Here is a 24,046-nt window from a genome sequence, read left to right on the forward strand (position 1 = left end):
AAACAAATGTTAAACTTCTACACCTGAAAAACTAAACTCACCTCGTTTTATGGAATTTTACAACTGTTTTATGTCAATACTTCAACATAAAACTACAGATTCCAAAGTGTGACGATTATAAATAACTTTTTTTTCTTCTCCTTTTATGGCAAATTTTATTTTTATTTAAATTTTTTTTAGTTCATTCAGTTTATGGCTTCTTTTGTTTTTACTCCCCCCCCCCTTTATTATTATTTTTTTTAAAAATGCATTTTGTTCATTTTATTGTTAAATTTTGTCACTCGTTTTCACCGTGATATTTAGTAAATTTTCTTTTTCATTTTTGTTCATTTCTTTTCTTTTCTTTATTTGTTTCACTTTGTTGCTTATTTTACTTATTTTTCTACATTTTTTTTTTTTTTTTTTCCCAGTTTATGGCTTAATTTGTTCCTGTTGCTATGATTTATTTATTTTTTATTCACGTTATTTTTTTAACTTTGGCTGTTTTTGTTCATTTTGTTGGTGATTTATTTTTCCTTCATTTTTCTTTCTCTTGTTGCTTATTTTCTCCATGTTTTAAATTATTTTGTTTATTCTTATTTTTCTACGTTTTGTTACATTTTTTCCCCAAGAAAACGAACTGAACAAAACCAAATTAATAAATAAAATGACTAAAAATGGGCAGATGAACTGTTAAACCTCAGTTATTGACTTATTGATTGGACGGTGGATCATATTATTATTATTATTATTATTATTATTATTATTATTATTATTATTAGGTATTGATTAGTTTTAATCAGCTGTTCATGTCATTAGGGGTTCTAGACTTCATCTGGTTTTAATCCAGCTCCAACATCAGGTCCTGGTTCAGGTCCCTCCTGGTCCACATGTCTCCACCTGGGTCAGACCCTGAACCGGACGGGCTCTAGGACCCGGAGCGTCCCGGTGCCGGTGTAAATATAGACCCAGCAGCGGCTCCGTCTGAGACCCCGACAAGGAGGCGGACTGAGCAGACCCGGACCCGCTCCGTCCTCAGGAGAGCCGAACCGGACCGGACCGGACCAGGTGGAGGTCCGTGAGGCGTTCACGGACCGCGTCTGTGTGCGTTTCCGGATAGAGGACGCGAGTGTTAACGACCACGGCTCCGGTCCTCAGAGGTCACGGTGAACCGGGTCACGGTAGACCTGCTCTCAGGACCGGACCCGGACTCCTAAAACCCTCAGACCCTGAGACTCGGAGTTAATTTCCTGATTCCTTTCAAATGTCAAACTGAGACTAAAAGGCGCAGCTGAAGCCTTTCTGGATCAGAGCAGGACTGAGGTGTCATTCAGCTGGAGGACAGGATCTGCACAGGAGCCCACACATCTAACACAGACCAGCACCAGGACCAGCACCAGGACCAGCACCAGGACCAGGTGAGTCCGATTCATTATGGGAATTATTACGTCATGAGTAATTTATCAACAGATCTGATCTCCTGTAAGTGTGTCTGAGCTCATGTGTGATCCTTCTGAGGACCTGAAAATGTTATGAGACACAACACACACACACACACACACACACACACACACACACACACACACACACACACACACACACACACACACACACACACACACACGTCCTCTGTTCAGATAACAGTCAACACTGTTAGAAGCATATTTTAGATTTCTACAACAGGGGGTCAGACTCAGTTTAGTTCAGGTTCCACATTCTGCCCTGTAGCAGCTGTTGGTTGGTCATCAAAATTAAATCAACTCAAAAGTGAGTGAGCTTGTTCTCTGTAGATTTGGGTTTGGATTGAATTTATTCTTCCACTCAACAGCCTGAAAACTAGCTAATGCTGGAGCAGCTGCTGATTATACAGAACATTTACAGATAAATAATATCAGAGCAATACCTTGTTTTAATAAACTATCTGCATAAACACCTCATCCATGGGGGTACATGACATCAGAGCACAGAACTGGGAGAACATGGATCTAGTAGGAGTTCGCTGGTGGAGGTCAGAGGGTTGACTGACATTCCAGTGCATTTACACCAGCAGAAGGTCAGAAAAACAGGAGCTACAGGTGGACTGGAACCAGCATTAGCCTCAACTTGTCTTTCATACGTGTGCATTTGTTACAATGTTACACAAATATTTGGTAACAGGCATAATATTGTTAACATTTTTAAGTTTGGAATTTGGACCTTAAAAAAGGAATGATTTCTGCAATATCATGTGTCAGATTATTATTAACTACTTACAGATCTGATCTAAAAATGCACAAAAACAATGACTAAAATATTGTGAAAATTGAACTTCATTTTCAGGTTTACATTTTATTGTTTGTTTTATTCTTTTACTTGAGCTCGCTCTGGGCTGAATGTGGCCCCTGAACTAAAACCAGCTTTAACACCCCAGACTGTTCATATCTTCAGTGTCATTTTTGCATGGCGGCCCGCTTTGGACCCTTTGGAGGGCCGGTTTAGGCCCACGGGCCGCATGTTTGACACCTGTGTTCTACAACATTAACACAACTCTAACTGATGCACGAGGTCGTTTCCATGTCTCATCTTTGACGTGAATCCTTTCAAAGGCTCTAGTCCAGTGTTTTTCAACCTTGGGGTCTGGACCAAGGTTCTAATCGTTTTGGATTTTTCATTCTAGTTTAGTTTTATTTAGTTTTGACTTTTTTTTCTCTAACTCAGTTAATTTTAATTAGTTTTTAGAGCAGGTTTGCTAGTTTTTATTAGTTTTCATTTTTTCTAAATGCTTAGTTTTAGTTTAGTTTTTGGTTTTTCCATCTCTTTTCTCTTCTTCTCCGTCGTATTCAAATAAATCCCAGACAGGACTCTGCTGCTTTCTCCCAACTTCAGTCTCCATGTTTCCAGGTAGAGTGGGGACCAGAAGACGACTGGAAACCACAAGTGAACACAAGTCAAGTGTCGTATGGTGCCAGCAGATAAAATTATCCGAGGGAAATAAATTGCTTTTGTATCAATCCAGCACTGACAAAGATGAAAACAAAGGGAATTTTATCCATAATTTTTTTTATCTGTTTCAGTTTGTTTTGTAAACACACAATACAGTTTCAGTTAGTAATCTTTTTTTTTCTTTTAATTATAATTTTTTTTTATTTATTCCAGTTAATGAAAATGTTTTTACAATTCTAGTTTTTGCCATTTCGTTAGTTTTTGTTAACAATAATAACCTTGGTCTGGACCCCACATGGGGTCGCCTGAAATTTCTAGTAATTGATAAAAATAAAAAAACAAACTAATATAAATCTGTGTTGAGTTGTCAGAGCCAATCCCAAACTGTGGTTGTGAAACTGCAGCACTGTGGTTCTGTTTATCTGTCAAATGTTCACTGTGGTCAGTTTCAGATGCTGCAGCTCTTTCATAATTCATAGTTTGAGTTCTTGTTTGTTCAGTATTATTTGTCAGCCTTGTAAATCACAGCTGGACTGACTGTACAGATCCTGACCAAGGAAAATGAAATTCTCCCTTTGTGCAGTAATCTACACCTGGATTTACTGCCTCCGTCCACAACAATAGACATTATATAGACTAAATGTCAGTCTGTCTGTCTGATGGTCAAATGATGTAGAACTTGCAACATTCTGTGAGGTTCTACGTTCATTTAGGGTTTACGCACAAAGGCCAAATACTGAGACTATTAGTCCCGCCCACCATCAACACATTAGCATTAGTCGTCCACTCCAACAGAAGTGAAAGTTGCTGCTTCACTTGTTGCGTTCGCTGTAACCCAGGGGTGTCAAACATGTGTCCCAGGGGCCAAATGCACCCCCCCCCAAAGGTTCCAATCCGGCCCCTGGGAGGAATTTACAAAGTGGGAAAATTCCACAGTCCAGGCTGTGGAACTCATTTTAGTTCAGGTTCCACATACAGACCAATCTGATCTACAGTCAAATAATAACAGCAGAAGAACCGACAAAAAAGAATGACTCCAGATTTTCTTCTGGGTTTGATGTGAAAAAAATATTATTACATTATGTCTATAAATAATGACAACTTCAAATATTTGTCTTTGTTTTAATGCAAAAAATAACATTAAATTATGAAAATATTGACATTTACAAACTATCCTGAAACAGTAAAATATGAATAACCTGAACAAATATGAACAACCTGAAATGTCTAAAGAAAATTCAGTCCAGTTTGAACTGTTTTCTTCCTGTTCCTCAGTGTTTAGTGTCTTTGTAGATCTGATCCAGAATGCACATGGACTAATGAGAAGTTGAGGCAGAATATTGTTAAAATTGCACTGATTTTTCTAGAGAAATTTCAGTTTTTTCAGGTTTATTCACAACATTTTTTGTTTGTATAGTTTATAAAAGTAAGTATTTTCACAATTTAATGGGTTTTTTTGCACTAAAACACAGACAAGAATTTGCAGTTGTCATTATTTATCGGTTATTATTTTACTGGTCCGACCCACTGCAGATCAAATCAGGCTGAATGTGGAACCTGAAAGAACATGAGTTTGAGAGCCCTGGTTTAACCAGAAACTGTCATCAACAAGGATTAAGGCTTATGATTTATAAATGATGACTTTTTATTCGCACTATTGCAAATTTATTTTCAAAATATTACAACTTTAATCCCATAAAAGTATGCCCTTATTTTTGTCAAATTTTGATTTTTTTTTTTAACTACGACTTTATTCTTGAAACATTACGACTTCAGTCTCATTAAAGTATGAGGTTATTTTCGTGAAATTATTCTTCCGTACGACGTCCACTTCCCGGTAACTTCAGTATCAGTCCGTTCATTGTGCGTTCCTTTGCTTCCATAGTTCCCGTGGTCCTCCTGGTTCTGAGCTGAGCGCTGTACGGAGGCCCGTGAGGCTCATCTGTCCAGGATGCTGCAGCTGTGTCAGGTGACCAACGCCCTCTTCATCAGTAACGCGCGTTCGGCCTGCAGCGAGCAGCTCATCCAGCAGGAGGCGGTGACGCTCTGCATCAACGTGTCCAAGCAGCAGCCCTTCCCCTCGTCGGCCATCATCAAGCTGCAGGTCCCGGTCTACGACGACCCCAACGAGGACCTGCTCAGCCACTTCGACCGCTGCGCCGACGCCATCCACAAGGAGGCGGGGCGAGGAGGGCGGAGCGTCGTGTATTGTAAAAACGGACGCAGCCGATCCGCCACCATCTGCATCGCCTACCTGATGAAACACCGCAAACTGACGCTGAACGACGCCCTACAGGTGGGTGGGGGTCATGTGACCGTTTACGCCCATTTCAGACATAGAGAAGAAAAAATTCGTGGAAGTATGATCTGCAGACGTTAACGCCACGAATGTCTGCGGAGGTTCGCATTTGTCCGGGTCATCGTTCTTTGTGGTTCAACTGGACTAGTTTAGCTTTTTTCAAAACGTTTGGTGTTTCATCCAAGAGATGAATGTTTGTTCTGAAAAAACTAACTTTATTGTCATAGTTGAAGATAATTGCTAATTGCACATTTCCTCTTTTTATTTGGATAAATATTGTCTGACGGAGCAGTCTGGTGGAGTTTATTTGGATTATTCAAGTAAAAATCTAAGTTCTTTTTTATTTGAAAAACAAATTATTCAAGGAAAAGCAAAAAGTATTGATACAGTATTGAAGTTTCTGTCAATAAAAGTTAGAATTGCACCGCTGTTACAGTGTTGTTGGGGTTGGGGGGGGGGGGGGGGGGTCTGGAGGTTTATAGACCTTCAAAGGGGGGGCCACAGAAAAAGACTGAGAACCACTGGGTTAGAACAAGGAGAATCATAGATGCTAAAAATCAGCACGTGGAGATATTTACGGCGATGAAAACGAACAGAGCCTGTTTCTTTAGTGCAGTTCGTGCAGGAGTTCTGACATTTAATGTAGTTTTTTTCGTGGTGGTTGTGGATCTGGTTCATTTCCATCGTTGTGTCGTTGCAGAAAGTGAAAACGGCTCGACACGTGATCGACCCGAACCCCGGATTCATGGATCAACTGCGGAAATATGAACAGGAGCTGAAGAGGAGACGAGGGGCAGGAGGAGGAGGAGGAAGAGGAGGAGGAGACAAAGACTGAGGAGGAAGAGGAGCAAGAGTAGGAGTTGTAGTCGTCCTCTGGTCCTGGTTGTTGTCTTCTTGTCTTTTCTCACATCTTAACCCTAAACATCAGATTCCTTCATTTACCCCGAACCCTAACCCCTGGATCTGCTGAAACCAGACCCATCATAGATGAGAAAACCCTGAGGCATGTGGGACAGAGTTCTGCTGCGTTTGCTTTAAACCAGAACCATGTCAGCGTCCACAGGAACACACACATGTTCAGTCCAACCTTCTGTCTGTGGGTTGAGTCTGCTTCGAACGTCCACACGCGTCTGTATTTAGATCCAATCTGATCCAAGTGAAGGATGAACAGCAGCACAAAGCACAGTTTAATGGATAAAACACAGGGGTCGTATTTACTGTGACCTTTGACCTGAACATGTCTACGAGCCTTTAGTTCACATACTGATGTTTTATAGAAGTAACAAACTGAACAAAAAAAAAAAAAAAAGCAAAAACGAACAGAAAAAAATCTGCAAAATTAACCAAATAAAACAACAAACAAAATGAACAAAAAAGAAAAAAATAATCAACTGTAAATACAATCTAGTGTTTGTGAGCAGTCATTGAATATTTACTGTGGATTCAGCTTCGAAACTGTGTCTGCACTGCTGTCAATCAACTGTAGGAATAGAATAGAATAGAATAGAATAGAATAGACCATCGCTGCTGCAAATGCCCCTGGTACAACTCACTTCCTGTCGCTGTAAACAGTCTGTCTAAGAATGAAAGTTCACTTTTGTTCTTTTTATTAATTTTGTTGCTTATGTTAATTTTTTTTTTTTTTGTATTTTGTTCACTCCACTTGTTCACACAATCAACTGAACAAAAATGAACAAAATAATCAACAAAAGTAAACCAAACAAACAAATTCAACATAAATTCACGTAATAATCAGGTTTGATTCGACTCAGATGTTTCTCTGTGTTTGTGCTGTTTTGTATCATGGGGTCAAAGGTCACATTAAATAGTGACTTTAACCTTTTCAACAGTTAATTCAGTTTTTTGTGTCTTAAGGCTGGGACCAGATTTACTGGATTTTCTAGTTGTATGTGAAGAAAAGTGAAATAATTCAGTTTGATCATTTAACCGTTTAAAACAACACAGATGATGGTGGAATCCGACGTTTACACACGACTGAACGACCGAATCTATGAACGATATATGAACTGAACCATCCCAAAGTTTTCCAGTCTGTCATCACATCATCTTTGGATGAGCATAAAGGATTTAGTGAATGTGTAGTTTGCGATAAATGTGTTGATGATGAGAACGTATAAACTGGATTCACTTAAACCACAGGGGTCAAACGTGCAGTCCACGGGCCAAAACCGGCCCGCCAAACGGTCCAGTCTGATCCTGTTAGAGCTGATAATGTTTTGGCGACACATCATGTTACAAATAAAATATTATAAAAACTCATTTTACAAAATGCTAAGCACATAATGTTATAACTTAGAACACTTCGTGTCAGCTATTACATTATAAAGTAGACAAAAAAATTCACATAATGTAATAAACATTCTACAGTGACCCAATAATTTAGTGATTAAAGGTGTAATCATCCACTGTAGTTGCTTTGTGGTAAAAACTAAAGTATACAGCCCGACAAGTTTGGAATGACATAAAAAGTGACTTTTATTGAACTTCCTATACTTGACAGTGAATGATTACATCTTTAATCACTAAATTATCATTACATTCAGGCCAATTCAATCTAAAGTGGGTCAGAACCAGTAAAATACAATTATAAAAACCTATAAATAATGAAAACTGCACATTTTCTCCTTTTTTTGGTGTAAAAAAAGGAAAATTATATGAAAATGTTTACATTTACAAACTGTCCTTTTGCAAAAAAAAATGTGAATAATCTGAACAAATCTGATCAACCTGACATGTGTTAACCCAGGGGGTCCCACAGTGGGGTACCCAGACCCCCAGGGGTACACGGACACAAACCCAGGGGGTACTGGAAATGTTCATGTAAAAATCCATGAAATAAGTCATCATGTACCGAATATAAAACAAATAAATAGAATTAATGCAGAAATATTAAACACAATAAATACATTCATATAATAGTTTTATTGTCTTTGGGAACATGTGAAGAACATTTATATTTTATATGATTCAAAATGAGTTCATTTGAGGAGAGAAGGAATTATTTTATGTTGATGAAAGGTTCATTTATTCATTAATTACCAGTTTAATTATTTTTCTAATAAATGAAAGAGGGCACTTTTAGTTTAGATTTTGCACAAAATATACTATAAAAAGTGTTTTTTTTAATATATTACAATTAAATATATGTTGTTTGTTTACACAGTTTTGTAAATATAAACAGACACCTTTGGCACAGGAACATTTGGACTAATTTTTTCAATCAAAAATGCTGAAGTGAGAGTTGGGGGTACTTGGATAAAAAAGTCTATCTCAGGGGGTACTCCGCTGTAAAAAGTCTATTTCAGGGGTACTCCACAGTAAAAAAAAAAAAAAAAATCTATTTCAGGGGGTACTCTGCTGTAAAAAGTGTATTTCAGTAGGTAGTCCACTATAAGAAGTCTATTTCAGGGGGTAGTTCACTGTAAAAAGTCTATTTCAGGAGTACTCTGCTGTAAAAAGTCTATTTCAGGGGCTAGTCCACTATAAAAAGTCTATTTCAGGGGGTAGTCCACTGTAAAAAGTCTATTTCAGGGGGTGGTCCACTGTAAAAAGTATATTTCAGGGGATAGTCCACTATAAAAAGTCTATTTCAGGGGGTGGTCCACTGTAAAAAGTATATTTCAGGGAGTACTCTGCTGTAAAAGTGTGAGAACCACTGAGGTTAAGAGAAAGAAGTGTCATTTTAACATCACTGTGCCTGTTACTAAACGTTTGATGTCTTTGTAATTATAACAAACGTGTACATGACCAACTGAGGCTGAATAATGTATAATTTTGCACTAATTTTTCTTACGACATTTTAGGTTGTTCATGCTATTCAGATGTTAAGGAAGCTTTGTAGACATAAACATTTTTATGATGTAGTTTGACTTTTGTCAGTTTTTATTTGACTGGTTCTGATCCACTTCAGATCAAATGGGGCTGAATGTGGAACTGAACTAAAGTGAGTCCGACTTCACTTCAACTGAAGCAAAAGACAACCTTAGATTAGACCAGGCCTCTCAAACTCATGTTCTTTCAGGTTCCACATTCAGCCTGATTTGATCTAATAACAGAATAACCTATAAATAATGACAACTCAGAATTTTTGTCTTTGTTTTAGTGCAAAAAAACCCCATTAAATTATGAAAATACTTACTTTTATAAACTATCCAAACAAAAAAGATGTGAATAACCTGAAAAAACTGAAATTTCTCAAGAAAAATCAGTGCAATTTAACAATATTCTTCCTCCACTTCTCATTTTTCCATGTGCATCATGGATCAGATCTACAAAGACACTAAACACTGAGGAACAGACAGAAAACAGTTCAAATTGGGCTGAATTTTCTTTAGACATTTCAGGTTGTTCATATTTGTTCAGGTTATTCACATTTTATTGTTTCAGGATAGTTTGTAAATGTCAATATTTTCGTAATTTAATGTTATTTTTTGCACTAAAACAAAGAAAAAAATGTGAAGTTGTCATTATTTATAGACATAATGTAATAATATTTTTTTCACATCAAATGGAGAAGAAAATCTGGAGTCATTCTTTTTTGTCGGTTCTTCTGCTGTTATTATTTGACTGTAGATCACATTGGTCTGTATGTGGAACCTGAACTAAAATGAGTTCCACAGCCTTGACTGTGGAATTTTTACACTTTGTAAATTCATCCCAGGGCCGGATTGGAACCTTTGGCAGGACACATTTGGCCCCCGGGACACATGTTTGACACCCGTGGTTTAGATGAAATCAGCCAAAGCAGCTGCAGTTCTACCTTCTACCTCTAGATGGAAGCATTTCCACAGAAAACATGCCGTACACACACACACACACACACACACACACACACACACACACACACACACACAGAGTCCAAACCTCGGAGTTTGACTCGAGGCGTTGGTCCCAGTTTGTCCTTTTGCACTGATGCTGCTGTATTTTTATTTTCAGAGTGTCAGCGTTTCCGACCTGTAGTCCGACACCGCTGACAGGAAGTCCCTGAGCACTGATCTGAGGTCGGTGTCACCGCGGCTGAAACTTAAAGCTGATAGAGTCATCCAGGAGACGCTCCATCCTCCAGCCGTCTGTTCTCAGCCTTCACTCAGAAGCACACAGACACTGGCAGCTCCGTTTACGCTGGTTTTATTTTTAACGGTCCCTCCAGAAAAACGCAATTATGCGATCACGTAATTCAATGCATAATCAAGCAAATAGTAGTGATGGGAAGTCCAATTCTTTTAACGAATCCAATTCTTTCACTTTGTTGCGAATTGATTCCTTAATTTAAGAAAAAATCCTGTGAGCGTTGGTTGTGAACCGGTGGTGTTTCACTACGAAGCATTTGCTTCTGCTACCCTCAACATATGAGGGTGGTGAGGTCGAACCCGAAATATCTCTGTTTCTCATCCATCTATGAGCAATATAATTAGAAAAACATAACATGCACACTTGAAAACCCTTGTTTTTGCACATACGGACGGCAAAGGATCATTACAAAACTGAATATAGATTTTCCACTAGTTTATCAATAATAATACTACTGTCAACAGTTCATTATATTTAATATGCATCTATCTATCTATCTATCTATCTATCTATCTATCTATCTATCTATCTATCTATCTATCTATCTATCTATCTATCTATCTATCTATCTATCTATCTATCTATCTATCTATCTATCTATCTATCTATCTACTTTATGTTGCTTAAAACAACTTTGTGCTCTGTTTAATTCATGTTTTCTTTTACACTCTAATGTTTTAAACATGACAATAATAGTCGACTTCAGATCAACGATTTGTGAAGGATTCAGTGAATCAGTTCAGTGAATCGGCTCTTCTCTGCTGCTCTTCCATTCGGCCGTTCACTACCTCAGATCGGTCTGTCCGTCGCCGGCAGCTTGTGATGTTGCTGTGGAGACGACCTGCTGCGCAGTTCGTCACACAGCACTTCCACCTCCAACTGAATGAGTGATTTTGACTAGTTTATATGATAATAAACAAAATATTAACAAACTGCTGCTGAATCGATTCAGTTGCGTTCACGAATTGATTCAACTCGTTCACTTAAATGAATCAATTGTTCTGAATGATTTGTGGTGCACATTATGCACTTTACGCACAAAACGGGTGCATATTTACTGCAATAATAGCAGCAGGGTTCGCATGATTTCATGATCCCTGCATTTTTACACATAAAGTTTAAAAAAATTGCATTGTAACATGATACGAGTAGTGACACTAACAGAGAACCTCAGAAAAAATCCTGCAAGATGATGAAAAATGCAGCTCATTTGCCAACAAAAACATCTGCAAAAGATGAAGCAAACCAGTACCTGATGTCCTTCAGGAAACCAGGCTTTTACTTTTTTCACCACATGCACGTGTTCGTTAGAACACAAGAGAAAATCAGTGTTGTTTTGTGGCTACCTCTGCCGCTACCGCTGCCACAATAATACTAGCAAATTAGACTACTGGTATTATTAGATATTTTTGTATTCTTACAAGAACTATTATTTCCTCCCTCACTCCCCCCTCTCTCTTTCTCACTTTCATTCACTCCCCTCTTCCCTGTCGCCCCCTAAAGGGTCTATATTGTTTAGTTGCTCTTTAGATTTATTATCTTTTTCATTGTAGTATGATGTTGTCGTTGTTGTTTGTCACTACTCTGTTGTTGTTGTTTTTGGTTTGTTTATTTCTTTGATTTTTCCCTTTGTTTATGTGTTGTTGTTTTTCTGTCCACAATGTCTTGTTAACCATCACTAATAAAAAAAAAAAAGAACAGAAGAGAAGAGAAAATCCACGTTTTTCTAGTTCCCGCATATTTTCACAACTTCGTGCATTTTTTGCAAATTTCACCGCGTAAAATCCCATAAAACCCCACATATTCCAACACATATTCTCTTTTTTCTGGAGGGGCAGTTTTAAATTTATTAGATAAAAGTATTTAAGATATAAGTGAAATATATAAGAGCAAGAAGAATGTATTTATTCTGCTACTCAGGGTTTAGACAGCGGTTATTCCTGCTCATGTTCCTGCTCTGACAATAATCATTTTGATTTGTTCGGATTCTAATGACATTGTCTGTGAATGAAATAAAAACCTGTTAGACTGATGAGCCGTCTGATTGTTTTGTGTCTAAACGTGTTCCAGATGTGAAGACACAACATGTGGAAAAGGTTGAAGAGGAACCAGGATTCATTCACTGGAATAAAAGGAAATTAACTTATGATGCAAAGAGGTTACATCAGGCACTTTAAACAATGAGTTAATGTCATGTTAACCCTTAAAGACCCAAAAACTGAGGGAAAAGGGAAACGGGTCAGGACCAACAGAGAGGTTTTTAGAGACACCTGGTGGTGAAACCACAGACTGCACCACTGCCCTCGGACACAGCAGAGGATCAATGAACTGTGGTCCAGATTCAGACACAGAAGAAAAATCTGATGAATCAAACATGGACGTCATCTGAGCTGACGAAAGGTTCCACAAAACTAAGACAAAAATAATAAAAACGGACAAAAAACCCCAAAACTGACAAAAAAACAAAAACTGACCAAAATAACAAAAACTATGACAAAAATAACAAAAACTGACAAAAACAAAACTGAAAAAAATAAAAAAAACTACAACAAAAATAACAAAAACTGACAAAAACAAAAAAAACTGACAAAAACAATAAAAACTCCAGCAAAAATAACAAAAACTGACAAAAACAACAAAAACTGAAAAAAATAAAAATAAAAACTACAACAAAAGTAACAAAAACTGACAAAAAAAATAAAACTGACAAAAAAAATCACAAAAACTATGACAAAAATAACAAAAACTGACAAAAACAAAACTGAAAAAAATAAAAATAAAAACTACAACAAAAATAACAAAAACTGACAAAAAAAAACCCAAAACTGACAAAAAAATAAGAAAAACTATCACAAAAATAACTAAAACTGACAAAAAAAAACCCCAAAAACTATGACAAAAATAAGAAAAACTGACCAAAATAACAAAAACTGACAAAAACAAAACTGAAAAAATAATAAACTGAAAAAATAATAAACACTACAACAAAAATAACAAAAAACTGATAAAAACAAAAAACTAACCAAAATAACAAAAACTGACAAAAATAACACTGAGAAAAAAAATCACACCCAAGTTGGAAGGAAGCAAACACACAAAAGAGTTTATTTAACAGTATGTGTCACATGTGTGTTTGTGTTATGTGTGTGTTGTGTGTGCTGTGTGTGTTGTTTGCGTTACATGTGGACCCGGCTGCTTGGGGTGGACAGGTGGGTGTGGCCCATGCGGTGGGCGTGGCTCAGGCGGTGGGCGTGTGCTGTCCATTGTCCCACTCGTCCCTCACCCTGTGGATCCACTCGTTGTAGTTGGACACCTTGGTGTAGATGCCCAGCTTGTCCACGTGTCCGCAGCCTTCGCCCCAGGACACCAGGCCCACCAGGAACCAGGTGTTGCGGTACAGGGTGACCATGGGGCCGCCGCTGTCGCCCTCGCAGGCGTCGAAGCTCTTCCCCAGGATGCCGGCGCAGAGGACGTTGTGGGAGACGTTGTTGGTCATCTGCTGGGCGCAGACGCTGTGGTCCACCAGCGGGATCTTGATGACGTTCAGGGCCGAGCTGAAGCGGGTGCTGTCGATGTCGTCTTTGCCCCAGCCCGTCACCACGGTCACGGTGCCGTTGCGGTGGAGGACGCCCTCGGCCAAGTCGCGCCCCGGCAGACAGACGGGGATGATGTAGGTGGAGAAGGGGGCGGGGCTCTCCAGGCGCAGCATGGCGATGTCGTTGTCCACCGTTCGGCTGTTGTAGTCCGGGTGTTTGAAGGCCTTCACCACCCTCATGGTGACCTCGCTGCCTTCGTACCGGATACGCTCGTAGTCACCTGACGGACAAGGACACAGCTCAGAACCGTCCACACCACTGGTTCTACACCAGTCCACCTTTGGACCCGGGTCAGCACCAGGTCCATGTGTCCTAAAATGGAGTTAGGGGTTGGACTAGGGATGCAAATTATCCATTAATCCATTAATCATTAGTTGGTTGACCTTATCGATCGATTAACAATTAATTGATAAGCAATGATTTTCCTGAGAACCTGAATTTCCCTTTCGATAGGGTCTATTAGAATAAAAGCTAAATATTGTTGTTATACTATATAAAAAAACGTGTCATATTCCTTAATGATTGATTTATTGAACCATTGGATACAGAACAGACAATGCCATTTATGGAGCAGAACTAAAGACATTCAACAGAGAAATGAACGAAAACACATGGATCCGAAGAGGGGCAGTTTAGAACAAATGGGCATTTACGAGTTCGCATCACTGACAAGATGGAACCAGATTTCAGTGGAGATGCCCCCCCACTTTCCTGTGTCCACCAGGGTGACTGTGGGAGATAATGTGGGACATCCCTGTGTTCCAGATCAGGAGCCTGGAGGACGTTTTAACTTCTGTCTCACTGTCCAGATAGTCCAGATGACCATGGACTAGACCAGCCTCCAGGGAAAATGTTCCAATCCAATACTGACTCTACATTTGTGACTGTATTTAGGCGGGGGGTGGGGGGTGTGTGTGGGGGGGTGCATCGCTCCCACAAACAGACGGTCAGTCTGTGTTTGGCTCCACCATGTCCATAAAGCCATTCTAACTCATCAACGCCATGATCCAGTTCAATGACCGGCTATCCCAGCCGCACCATTGCAGAGCGGACAAACTGGCAGCCTTCGGACAGATGCGGACAGATGGACAGGTGTGGACAGATGGACAGGTGTGGACAGATGTGGACAGATGGACAGGTGTGGACAGATGGACAGGTGTGGACAGATGTGGACAGATGGACAGGTGTGGACAGATGTGGACAGATGGACAGGTGTGGACAGATGGACAGGTGTGGACAGATGGACAGGTGTGGACAGATGTGGACAGATGGACAGGTGTGGACAGGTGTGGACAGATGGACAGGTGTGGACAGGTGTGGACAGATGGACAGGTGTGGACAGATGTGGACAGATGGACAGGTGTGGACAGGTGTGGACAGATGGACAGGTGTGGACAGGTGTGGACAGATGTGGACAGATGGACAGGTGTGGACAGGTGTGGACAGGGTGACCCCCCCATTATTCAACTTCAGTAATTAAACCTAGTTTGGGCAGTGGCGCCCCCTACTGTCGACACCACAAATCCCACTGTGGAAAAGAGCAATTAAACAACAATTAATAATTTAGTCGAGCAAATTCTTATTGACAATTAATTGATAGTCGATTAAAGCTGCGGGAGACTTTCGTCACCAGATTTCCTCAGATCTGTCCAACCTCAGTCATATCCTCAGTATCATGAGTCTGTTCGTCTTTCTGTAATTACTCACCTGAATCTCTTCCTCATGGTGAACAATTTGGAAGTGTCATCCACCAGAAACAAACCATGTGTTTACAAACAGAGCTGGGAGGGAACTGGGCATCTGAGGAATTTTGTTGCGACGTGCATTGTGGGAAACGGAGGTTCACGCCACCGCCTGGCAGCGGCAGTGCAACCATATGATATTATATGGATGAAACAAACACGATGCAGGAATGGCTGGAGCTCTGCTTCCCTTCAGCCGTTTCCGTGTTTCAGCCGTTTCTGCATCATGTTTGTTCTGTGTGGTGTTTGTTGCAGCTGCCGCTGCCAAGAGGAGCTCTGCTTGCTCCGCTTCCGCATTTCAGCCGTTTCCGTGTTAGTTTCATGTGTTTGTGTACTGATTATTACACACTGAAGTCCAGACATGAGGCCAAATAAATAGTCCACAGAGTGTCTTCCGTGACCTTGAACATTTGGGCGTAACTCACCCAGTCGGACTCTGAAGCTCAGGTTGTTGCGGAGGCAGTGCGCCGCCGTCAGGACCCAGTTCTGATCGATGAGGACGCCTCCGCAGTGCAAACCTCCTCTGGCATTCAGCAGCATCACCTGCACAAACATCCAGCTCAGTCTCCACTGTGTCCAACAGTCACCATCACTCCCCCCTTCAACAGGTTGTCAAAGGTCCACGCCCCCGTCCGGACCTGAGCGGGACGCCGCCACACACGGAACCACGGCGAACCGCAGCCGGACGGGAAGGTGTGAGTCATAAGAGCATAACAGTCAAAACCTGGCGGACGGCATTACCTGCCACGGACTCTCCCCCTTCTTGCCCACCTCCCCTCCCACCACCCAGGGCTGAAGGCCGTCTATGGGGTCACTGTAGGACGACTTACTGATGAGCAGCTGACCGCAGGACGACGAACCTTCAGAGCAGAAAACACAGACACACCCACTTCAGCTTCAACCCACGGGTTTATTCGTGGAGGACACTTAAGTGACTTTTTATTCATTAGTCCTTTATAAAGTACAGGGTTCGTACAGGTGCTTGAAATCCTTGAAAGTGCTTGAATTTAAATGTTGTTTTCAAGGTGTGAAAAGTGCTTGAATTTTAGTTTAAGTGCTTGAAAGTGCTTGCAATTATAACTGTGATTTATTTATTTATTCATTTATTTTTCATATTATCTCTGCCATATTTTGAAAAACAAAACTTTATGTCAAAAAAGTAAATTCCCAGGTGTTCTCAGGTTGACTCCAGGTACATTTTAATCTTAATCTTTGTCTCAGTGCGAGTGTGTCTGAAGAACACCAAACAGCTTCCCTTTTTTGGATAAAACTGTGTGTTCTCCTTTAATTTCTTTTTTGCTGTTGTGAAACATAATTTTAAATGTTTATAGTGTAATACAATGAACGTCATTGTGATAAAAAGTGATAATAATAATAATAATAATAATAATAATAACAACAATCATGAATACATACAAATGTCCCATAAAAGTGCTTGAATTTGACCTTGAATAATGTGTAGGAACTGTTCTTAATCCAGGGCCGGATTTAGACTTGGTGAGCCCCCCCCGCCATCTGACACCCAGTGGTCTCAGAAAACTTTAAATATATTTACCTTTTATTTATTTAAAAAATTGAAAATAGATTCCCTTTCAATAATACAAACTGAATCCTCTAAGCTACTATTTAAAACATTTTCTTTCTTGATTTCACAAAAACATTATTGATTATGTCATGAAAAGATATGTTATACTGCTTTCTATGCACATGACAAAAATTTTGTTGAGACATAGTTGCTCAGTTCATATTTTATTCCCTTTAGATGTGAAAATAATCTTTCTCCTGATCAATTTACCATCAGACATAGAAATAGTGGTAATATTTCTTCCACATTAGGGAAAACTAAATAAATCTGGTGTTGAAAGATGATTTGATAATGGAAAAATGGGGAAAAGGACTTACTCACAGCATATTTTCTGACCTGTTTATGGTCAAAATAAGACCATTTTAGGCTCAGACCTTAAATTAACCTCTTACAACCAAATTGTCATCAGTTCATTGGGTGACAGTTTCTTCTAGATCTGCATTGATTGAAATAGTTGCTGCAGATTAAAACTCAATGAAATGAATCACTCAATCTCTACGAACTGGCAGGTGAACCAAGCCCCGCCCCCTCTCACCTGTGGGTTTGCAGGTGCGGTGGTCGTCGTGCAGTTTGTATCCACTCAGGCAGCTGCAGCGCCTCGACAGGCCATCCTCGCTCTCCTCACAGATGTGGTCGCAGTCGCCGTTCTCCTCCAAGCAGTCGGTGGCCGTTTGAGCTGAATGTTGACACAAACATTCCTGTCAGCGAGCTTTGATAAGAGGCGGAGCTTTAATAAGAGGTGGGGCTGAGACCGTGACTTCACAGCCCAGACAGGAAACCAATGAGCAAAGAGCTGATGATGTGAGCGTCAGTGTCTCCAAAGGAAGGCGGGTATTTACCATCTGAAGGTGAACCATTTGGAGGGTCAAACAGCCCTCCCCCTCAGACTCATCAAGAATCGGGACACCCCTACCCCTTAACATGAATGCGTAAAATGGAAGGGTAGGGCTAAGGGGGAGGGGCCAAGGACAGAAATCACACTACGACAGAACTATGCCGGTTTGTTTGAATTGTGGAAACTACCATCATCATACAATCATTTCCATATAATGTGGAACTGAGATGGTTTTCAACAATATTCATTCATCAGACCCCTCAGAATATTTTTAAACATGTCATCCGCTTCGAAATCAAAGGTTTATACTTGGGGTGTATACCACAAGAGTGGAGGAAGAAAGACAAAATATGTAATCAATGTGTCGCTGATCACCAGTTAAAAAAAAATAAGTGACTAAGAAATGGTTGACTTGAGAAAAGCCGTCCCAGTCAACATGGACATTTACAAAATGGAGAAAACAACTGCATTCTAAACTCAAACAAGTGACAAAGAAGGCGGAACTTACTAATACCTCTGCCCGCCTTTATATAAGGGGGTCTAAAAAGCCTTGATCTTGACCTTGAAAGTGATTGTATTTTATTTTATATTTTCTTTTCTTTTTAAAGTTGGAAAAGATTCAGTGTTCCATTCGTGGACAAATTAATTTGTTTTATGTGGGATTTAAATTTTTCTGATTGAATGATGAACCCCAGCTGTAATAACAGAATATGTGAGAAGAAACGCACAGTTTTTAGCTGAATAACATCACATTTTCTTAGAGGACGAAAACACTGCATGGATCAATAAAAGACTGAACTTACTAAGATGACTAACCACTGATATGGGACTGGTTTGGTTGACCATCTGAACCAGCCCATCATTACCCTTTACAGAGGTTCTAAACACACTGTGACACTCACGCTGGTTGCAGTATCGGCCTTCGTACCCAGGCCTACAGCGGCAGGCGTAGTCCTGGTACAGGTCTACACAGGTTCCATGAACGCACATGTTGGAGCGGCACTGGTTCCCATCTGAAACACAGAAATACATTTCCCATGATTCTCTGCTGTTCCGTTTACTCTGTGATTCGTATGTAAATGTCTGGATGAACTCCCATTTCTTCTTTTTGCATTTTTAAACTCTACTTAGAACCTTTTTAAGTAGGGATGCACCGATACCACTTTTTTCAAGGCCGAGTACAAGTACAAGTACTTACATTTGAGTACTTGCCGATACCGAGTACTGATACTAGTCTTTAATAATCCCATTCCAGTTGTTAGTTCCTTTTGTAAATGTGCTTTATTGTCGCTGTCATTAGTCTGACTGGAACAAAGTGCTGCTACTGACATTTAATGTGTTGGAATGAGTGTTTGTCAATTAATCCACCAGGGGGCGCCGCTCTGAATTAACCGTACTGGACAAAAAGTATCAGACCTGATACTGGTATTGGTACCACCAAGTACCCTCATCTTCTCAACTTTATTCATAAAACACTTTAAAAACAACACAGTTGACCAAAGTGCTGTTCACCGACACAATAACAAATAAAACACACCAAAGAATGAATAAAAAATTCAAGTAATTAAACATTAAACCAATGAAGGCCATGTTGTCAAACACAGATAAAAGCCAAACACAAACAGTATGTTTAAAGAGCAGATTTAAAAACAGTCAGTGAATGGTCCTACCTGATGTGCAAAGGTGTTTTTTTTTATATACTATATTTTTATCTCCACATTTAATATTACACAAAGTAGACCAGAAAAACAAAAAAACAAAAGACAGATCACAACAATTAGCGCATCCAGGTTCAAAGTCCAGACAAACCAAATACAGACAGATTGAGGACAAATTAGTATAGAATTATATAAGTTCAAGAATTTCTTTGATTAACATACATATTCCATTTTTACCCAATATTTTCTTTTACATTTATCAGTAGTGAGTCTTAAGGAGAAGGTCAGCCTTTCCATGTCATAAACATCATTCATAACATGTGTCCAGTCCAGAAGTGTTGGGGGATCTTCGCACAACCATTTTCGAGTTATGGCTTTTTTTTTGCCCCTGCTAATAATATTAACAAAAGATATCGGTCAGATTTCCTCATCTCATGTGGAGGGGGTGCCGCTCTGAATTAACCATACTGGACAAATACCATGAAGACGAGTAAAGTTTTATGAGAAGAAGAAAGTCAGTAATAACTAACATGGAGTCGACAGAGGTAACAGTAATGTAATACTAATGTTGATATTTCTGAGGGTAGTTGTCCTAAATGTGTCAGTAGTTTTTCTCTAACTCACACAGTGGCTCTTTGAACAGATCCTCCACGGTTCCGCTGGTATTCTCCGTCTGGGTACTCATCCGCCAGCACCTGGAAAACGGATGGAATGTACGCAGAGCACGGACAGAACGCTGCGTCTGTATCTGTGTCTGTAACGATACTTTTGTCTCTGTCGTTTATTTTGTTAAAGGTGCAGGAGACTTACGTGATGAATTTTTCATCAAATCTGTCCATCCTCAGTCATATCCTCAGTATCATGAATCTGTTAGTCTGTCTGTCATTACTCACCTGAATCTCTTCCCTAATGGAGAACAGTTTCTTAGTTCCATCCACCAGAAACAAACCATGTGTTTACAAACAGAGCTGGGAGGGAACTCGGGCATCTGAGGAATTTTGTCACAACGTGGATTGTGGGAAATGGAGGCTTGCGCAGCCACCTGACAGCGGCAGCTACTAAAGACACGATGCGGAAACGGCAGGAGCTCCCTTCCCTCTATGCACATTCCTCCAGCTGTTTCCGCGTTTCAGCGTCCTGTTTGTTTCATCCATATAATACCATATGGTTGTACTGCCGCTGCCGCTGGTAGGCAGCTGCACGAACTTCCGTTTCCCACAATGCACATCGCGACAAAATTCCTCAGATGCCCGAGTTACCTCCTGGCTCTGTTTGTAAACACATGGTTTGTTTATGGTGGAAGACACTAATGCCGCGTTTCCACTACGTAGAACCGGCTGGGGTCGACTGGACTCTGGTACCAGGTCCTATTCCTGGAGACCGTTTCCATTATAGGATACTACCCACTTTACAGTACCTGGTTGTTGTAGCGATGTGGCACGTTACTTCCATGTCGTCTGCTCAGAGTTGCTGATCACCTCTCTCGATGCGCGTTGTCTCGTCAAGCTCATGCTGAATTTTTAACGTTGGCCACCAAAGACTGAATCTCCTGAGTGAATGGTGTAGTTTTGTGGGCTGTCATCATGTGGATTAACCTACCGCTATATTTACTGTAAACTTCTGCATCTGTTTTTTGTAAAACGTCGGGACACAGAGACAACTGTCTGACCAATCAGTGGTCTGCAGTGTTTATACGTCACCTTTTAGTATCTGGTCCCCAGTCCTGGAACCTCGGCGGAGGTGATACCAAAAAACTAGTACCGGGTACCAGATTCCAGGTCCTTTTTTGTAATGGAAACACAAAAAGGCCGGGTCAAGTCGAGTTGAGCTGAGCCGGTACCATGTAGCGGAAAGACGGCATAAGAAACTATTCCCCATGAGGGAAGAGATTCAGGTGAGTAATGACAGACAGACTTACAGATCTGTGATACTGAGGATATGACTGAGGATGGACAGATGTGATGAAAATTTGGTCATGAAAGTCTCCCACAGCTTTAAATCTCCACACTGCTGACATTACTCCTCCTCTTCATACCTGCTGCACTGAACTGTGAACATCATGCTGCCGTAAAGTGGTATCGGTGTGGTTGTATCGGAGTACTTTTACGAGTACAAGTACAAGTACACACGCTGAGTATCGGACCTGATACCCGATACTGGTATCGGTATCAGTGCATCTCTATTTTTAAGATGCAACAGTGCAAAATGTAAATTCTTGCAATTTTTTGACTGGTCTTAAATTTTGATCGGGAGTATATTTCTGATGAGTATGAGCAGGTCTTACCGGTGTAGACGGTCCAGAACTCCAGCTGTGAACACAAAACACAGATGTGAAGGTGAGTCCAGTCCCACCTGATGCCAGGCATACCTCACAGCTGAAGGCTCTTACTGTCGCTTCTCTGGTGACGTGGATCTCTCGAGCTTCTTCAAAGTCGCACATCTCCTCCACACATTCCCGCTCCAGGTTTCCAGGTTTCAGCTCCTCAAAGATGGAGTTGGCGCGCCGCGAACGGAGCAGCATGTGGGCCTTCGGAGGATCCGAGAACACTGGACGGACCCAAGGAACAACACAGACCATCAGTTCAGACCCAATGCCAGTCAGCCCAAACAAGGACACCCAGAGCAGAAGCCAACCCAGTGAAAGCAAAGGCAAACCACTGAGAGTACACACAAGTACACACAGGCTACTTCAGTCAGTACTATTACACACATTCTACTTCCATCAGCTGTATTCGTAGTATTTGTGGTAAAAAAAACATGCGCAAAAACGCAAATGTCCCCTTTAGTTTTAAAGGTAAAAACATTCATGCTGCAGTAAAAACATAAAAAGTACACACATATACTTGTACATATTAAAGGTAAAACCAGGGTAATATGTAAAAACACACATGTGGAACCAGGTCTTAAAGGTACAAATAAGTTAACATTGGTTGGACTTGGTCCGAAATGTTAAAGAACCCACTTGGTGTAAATGGGTTAAAATGATGCTCAGTTCTTTTACAGATCTAATCCAGACCACATCCTGACAGTCACAGCTGTGAGTAAATTCAACCCTGGGTGTTGGCTTGTTGGTGCTTTACCCTCCGGACCCTCCTTTCCTCACACAGTTTATGTTTAACTCGATGACTACAGCCAACGTCATACCTGTCAGACTGATGACGGACGCCGACCACAGGCCGACCGTGACGAAAGCACACAGGAGGAGGCGGGACATGTCCGTCAAACCTACAGCCAATGAGAGACACGACAGATCCCAGAATCATCGTCTGTTTACCGTCAGCGGTTACAAAGACGCCGCAACACAGACAGTTATTATTCCAATTAAAGCCCACATTTTAGAGCTGCTTCGAAGGTTAATCGTTGAATTAAAGCAGGATTAAAATGAGGCCAACGTTGGACCAGCGGCATCTGTCGAACATGTTTCACATATTGAGCATCTTCAGCCGAGGACACAAACAACTCTGAACCTCTGCGACCTTTGACCTCACAGGCTGAATGGCAGAGGAGACTTCATCCGAAAGTCAAAGCATCAAATGGCGAGAGGTCGTGGGCACTCAGAGTTTGAGCGTTTTACTCACGTGAAGAAGCGAAGCAGCAGCGGAGACGACGGATCGCTGGGTTTCTGCGCGTTAATGACTAACTTCCAGTGTTTACTGAGAGTCCACAGTCTGCAGACCAACGCCGTCTGCCAATACTGAGGACACAAACACCTCCCCTTCAACCTCCACCCACTCACCAGACCATTGACAGCTGATCCAGATCGACTCTGGTTCAGTCCTGGGTGTTCAGGGTCAAGAAGGTGGCCAAGGTCCATGGGAACTCAAAGATATAATAATAATAATAGTCCCAGTGTCCCTGTCCGTCAGCGTCTGTTCTATGTGGATCAGAACCAGCTGAATGTGTGAGGTTGTCAGGTTCTGTTCTATGTTCCAGTCCTGGTTCTGTTCTATGGTCCAGTCCTGTGGTCTGGATGCAGATTAATCTAACTATAGAAGTGGGCGGGACTTTCACTGGAGGAGAACTCAGCTAAGGTTCCGTTCACACAGAAGGTCTTAACGCACAAATCAGACTTTTTGGTGAAATCAGATTTTTTTGTGTTTGTTCATATTCTACATTAAATGCGACTTCTATCAGTTCTGAGTCTGAACTGAATGTGACCCTGAAGTGACCCACATGCGCTAAAGAGGTCCTGATGGAATACCAGACCACGGAGACACACGTGTTTACAGAAGGAAATATGGTTTTCCTCCGCTCTGACCAACAACTGGGACTTTTGTCGCATTTCAATGACGGACAGGTTGGATAAATGCGACCTGGACGTTAAGACTGAAGTCACATT

At 40.8% G+C, this 24,046-nt stretch overlaps 2 protein-coding genes across 2 annotated transcripts; one reads left to right on the forward strand and one right to left on the reverse strand.

Moving 5' to 3' along the window:
• Positions 1 to 987: 987 nt before the first annotated feature.
• On the forward strand, positions 988 to 12,324 carry LOC115437528 (dual specificity phosphatase 28-like). Its single transcript, XM_030160756.1, has 4 exons — positions 988 to 1,397; positions 4,787 to 5,197; positions 5,901 to 6,053; positions 10,157 to 12,324. Exons 2-3 carry the CDS (start codon positions 4,853 to 4,855, stop codon positions 6,033 to 6,035), a joined length of 480 nt encoding a protein of 159 aa, XP_030016616.1. The 5' UTR covers positions 988 to 1,397; positions 4,787 to 4,852; the 3' UTR covers positions 6,036 to 6,053; positions 10,157 to 12,324.
• A 1,142-nt stretch (positions 12,325 to 13,466) lies between these two features.
• On the reverse strand, positions 13,467 to 23,186 carry LOC115437512 (vitamin K-dependent protein C-like). Its single transcript, XM_030160738.1, has 8 exons — positions 22,852 to 23,186; positions 22,097 to 22,254; positions 21,992 to 22,016; positions 18,952 to 19,062; positions 17,750 to 17,890; positions 16,371 to 16,489; positions 16,055 to 16,172; positions 13,467 to 14,107 (listed from the first exon to the last, which is right to left on the reverse strand). The coding sequence occupies exons 1-8, from the start codon at positions 22,919 to 22,921 to the stop codon at positions 13,530 to 13,532; spliced, it is 1,320 nt and encodes a 439-aa protein (XP_030016598.1). The 5' UTR covers positions 22,922 to 23,186; the 3' UTR covers positions 13,467 to 13,529.
• Between the last annotated feature and the right edge of the window lie 860 nt (positions 23,187 to 24,046).

The sequence above is a fragment of the Sphaeramia orbicularis genome, chromosome 17, assembly GCF_902148855.1.
Source record: "Sphaeramia orbicularis chromosome 17, fSphaOr1.1, whole genome shotgun sequence".
Lineage (NCBI taxonomy): Eukaryota > Metazoa > Chordata > Actinopteri > Kurtiformes > Apogonidae > Sphaeramia > Sphaeramia orbicularis.

Bases quoted from the DNA above. Each gene is read 5' to 3' on its own strand.
- LOC115437528 (XM_030160756.1), top strand. From the start codon at position 4,853: ATGCTGCAGCTGTGTCAGGTGACCAACGCCCTCTTCATCAGTAACGCG. The intron at 5,198-5,900 runs GTGGGTGGGGGT...GTGTCGTTGCAG, and splicing joins CGCTGAACGACGCCCTACAG to AAAGTGAAAACGGCTCGACA.
- LOC115437512 (XM_030160738.1), bottom strand. From the start codon at position 22,921: ATGTCCCGCCTCCTCCTGTGTGCTTTCGTCACGGTCGGCCTGTGGTCG. The intron at 22,017-22,096 runs GTAAGAGCCTTC...TTGTGTTCACAG, and splicing joins ACGTCACCAGAGAAGCGACA to CTGGAGTTCTGGACCGTCTA. The intron at 16,173-16,370 runs GTAATGCCGTCC...ATGTTTGTGCAG, and splicing joins AGGGGGAGAGTCCGTGGCAG to GTGATGCTGCTGAATGCCAG.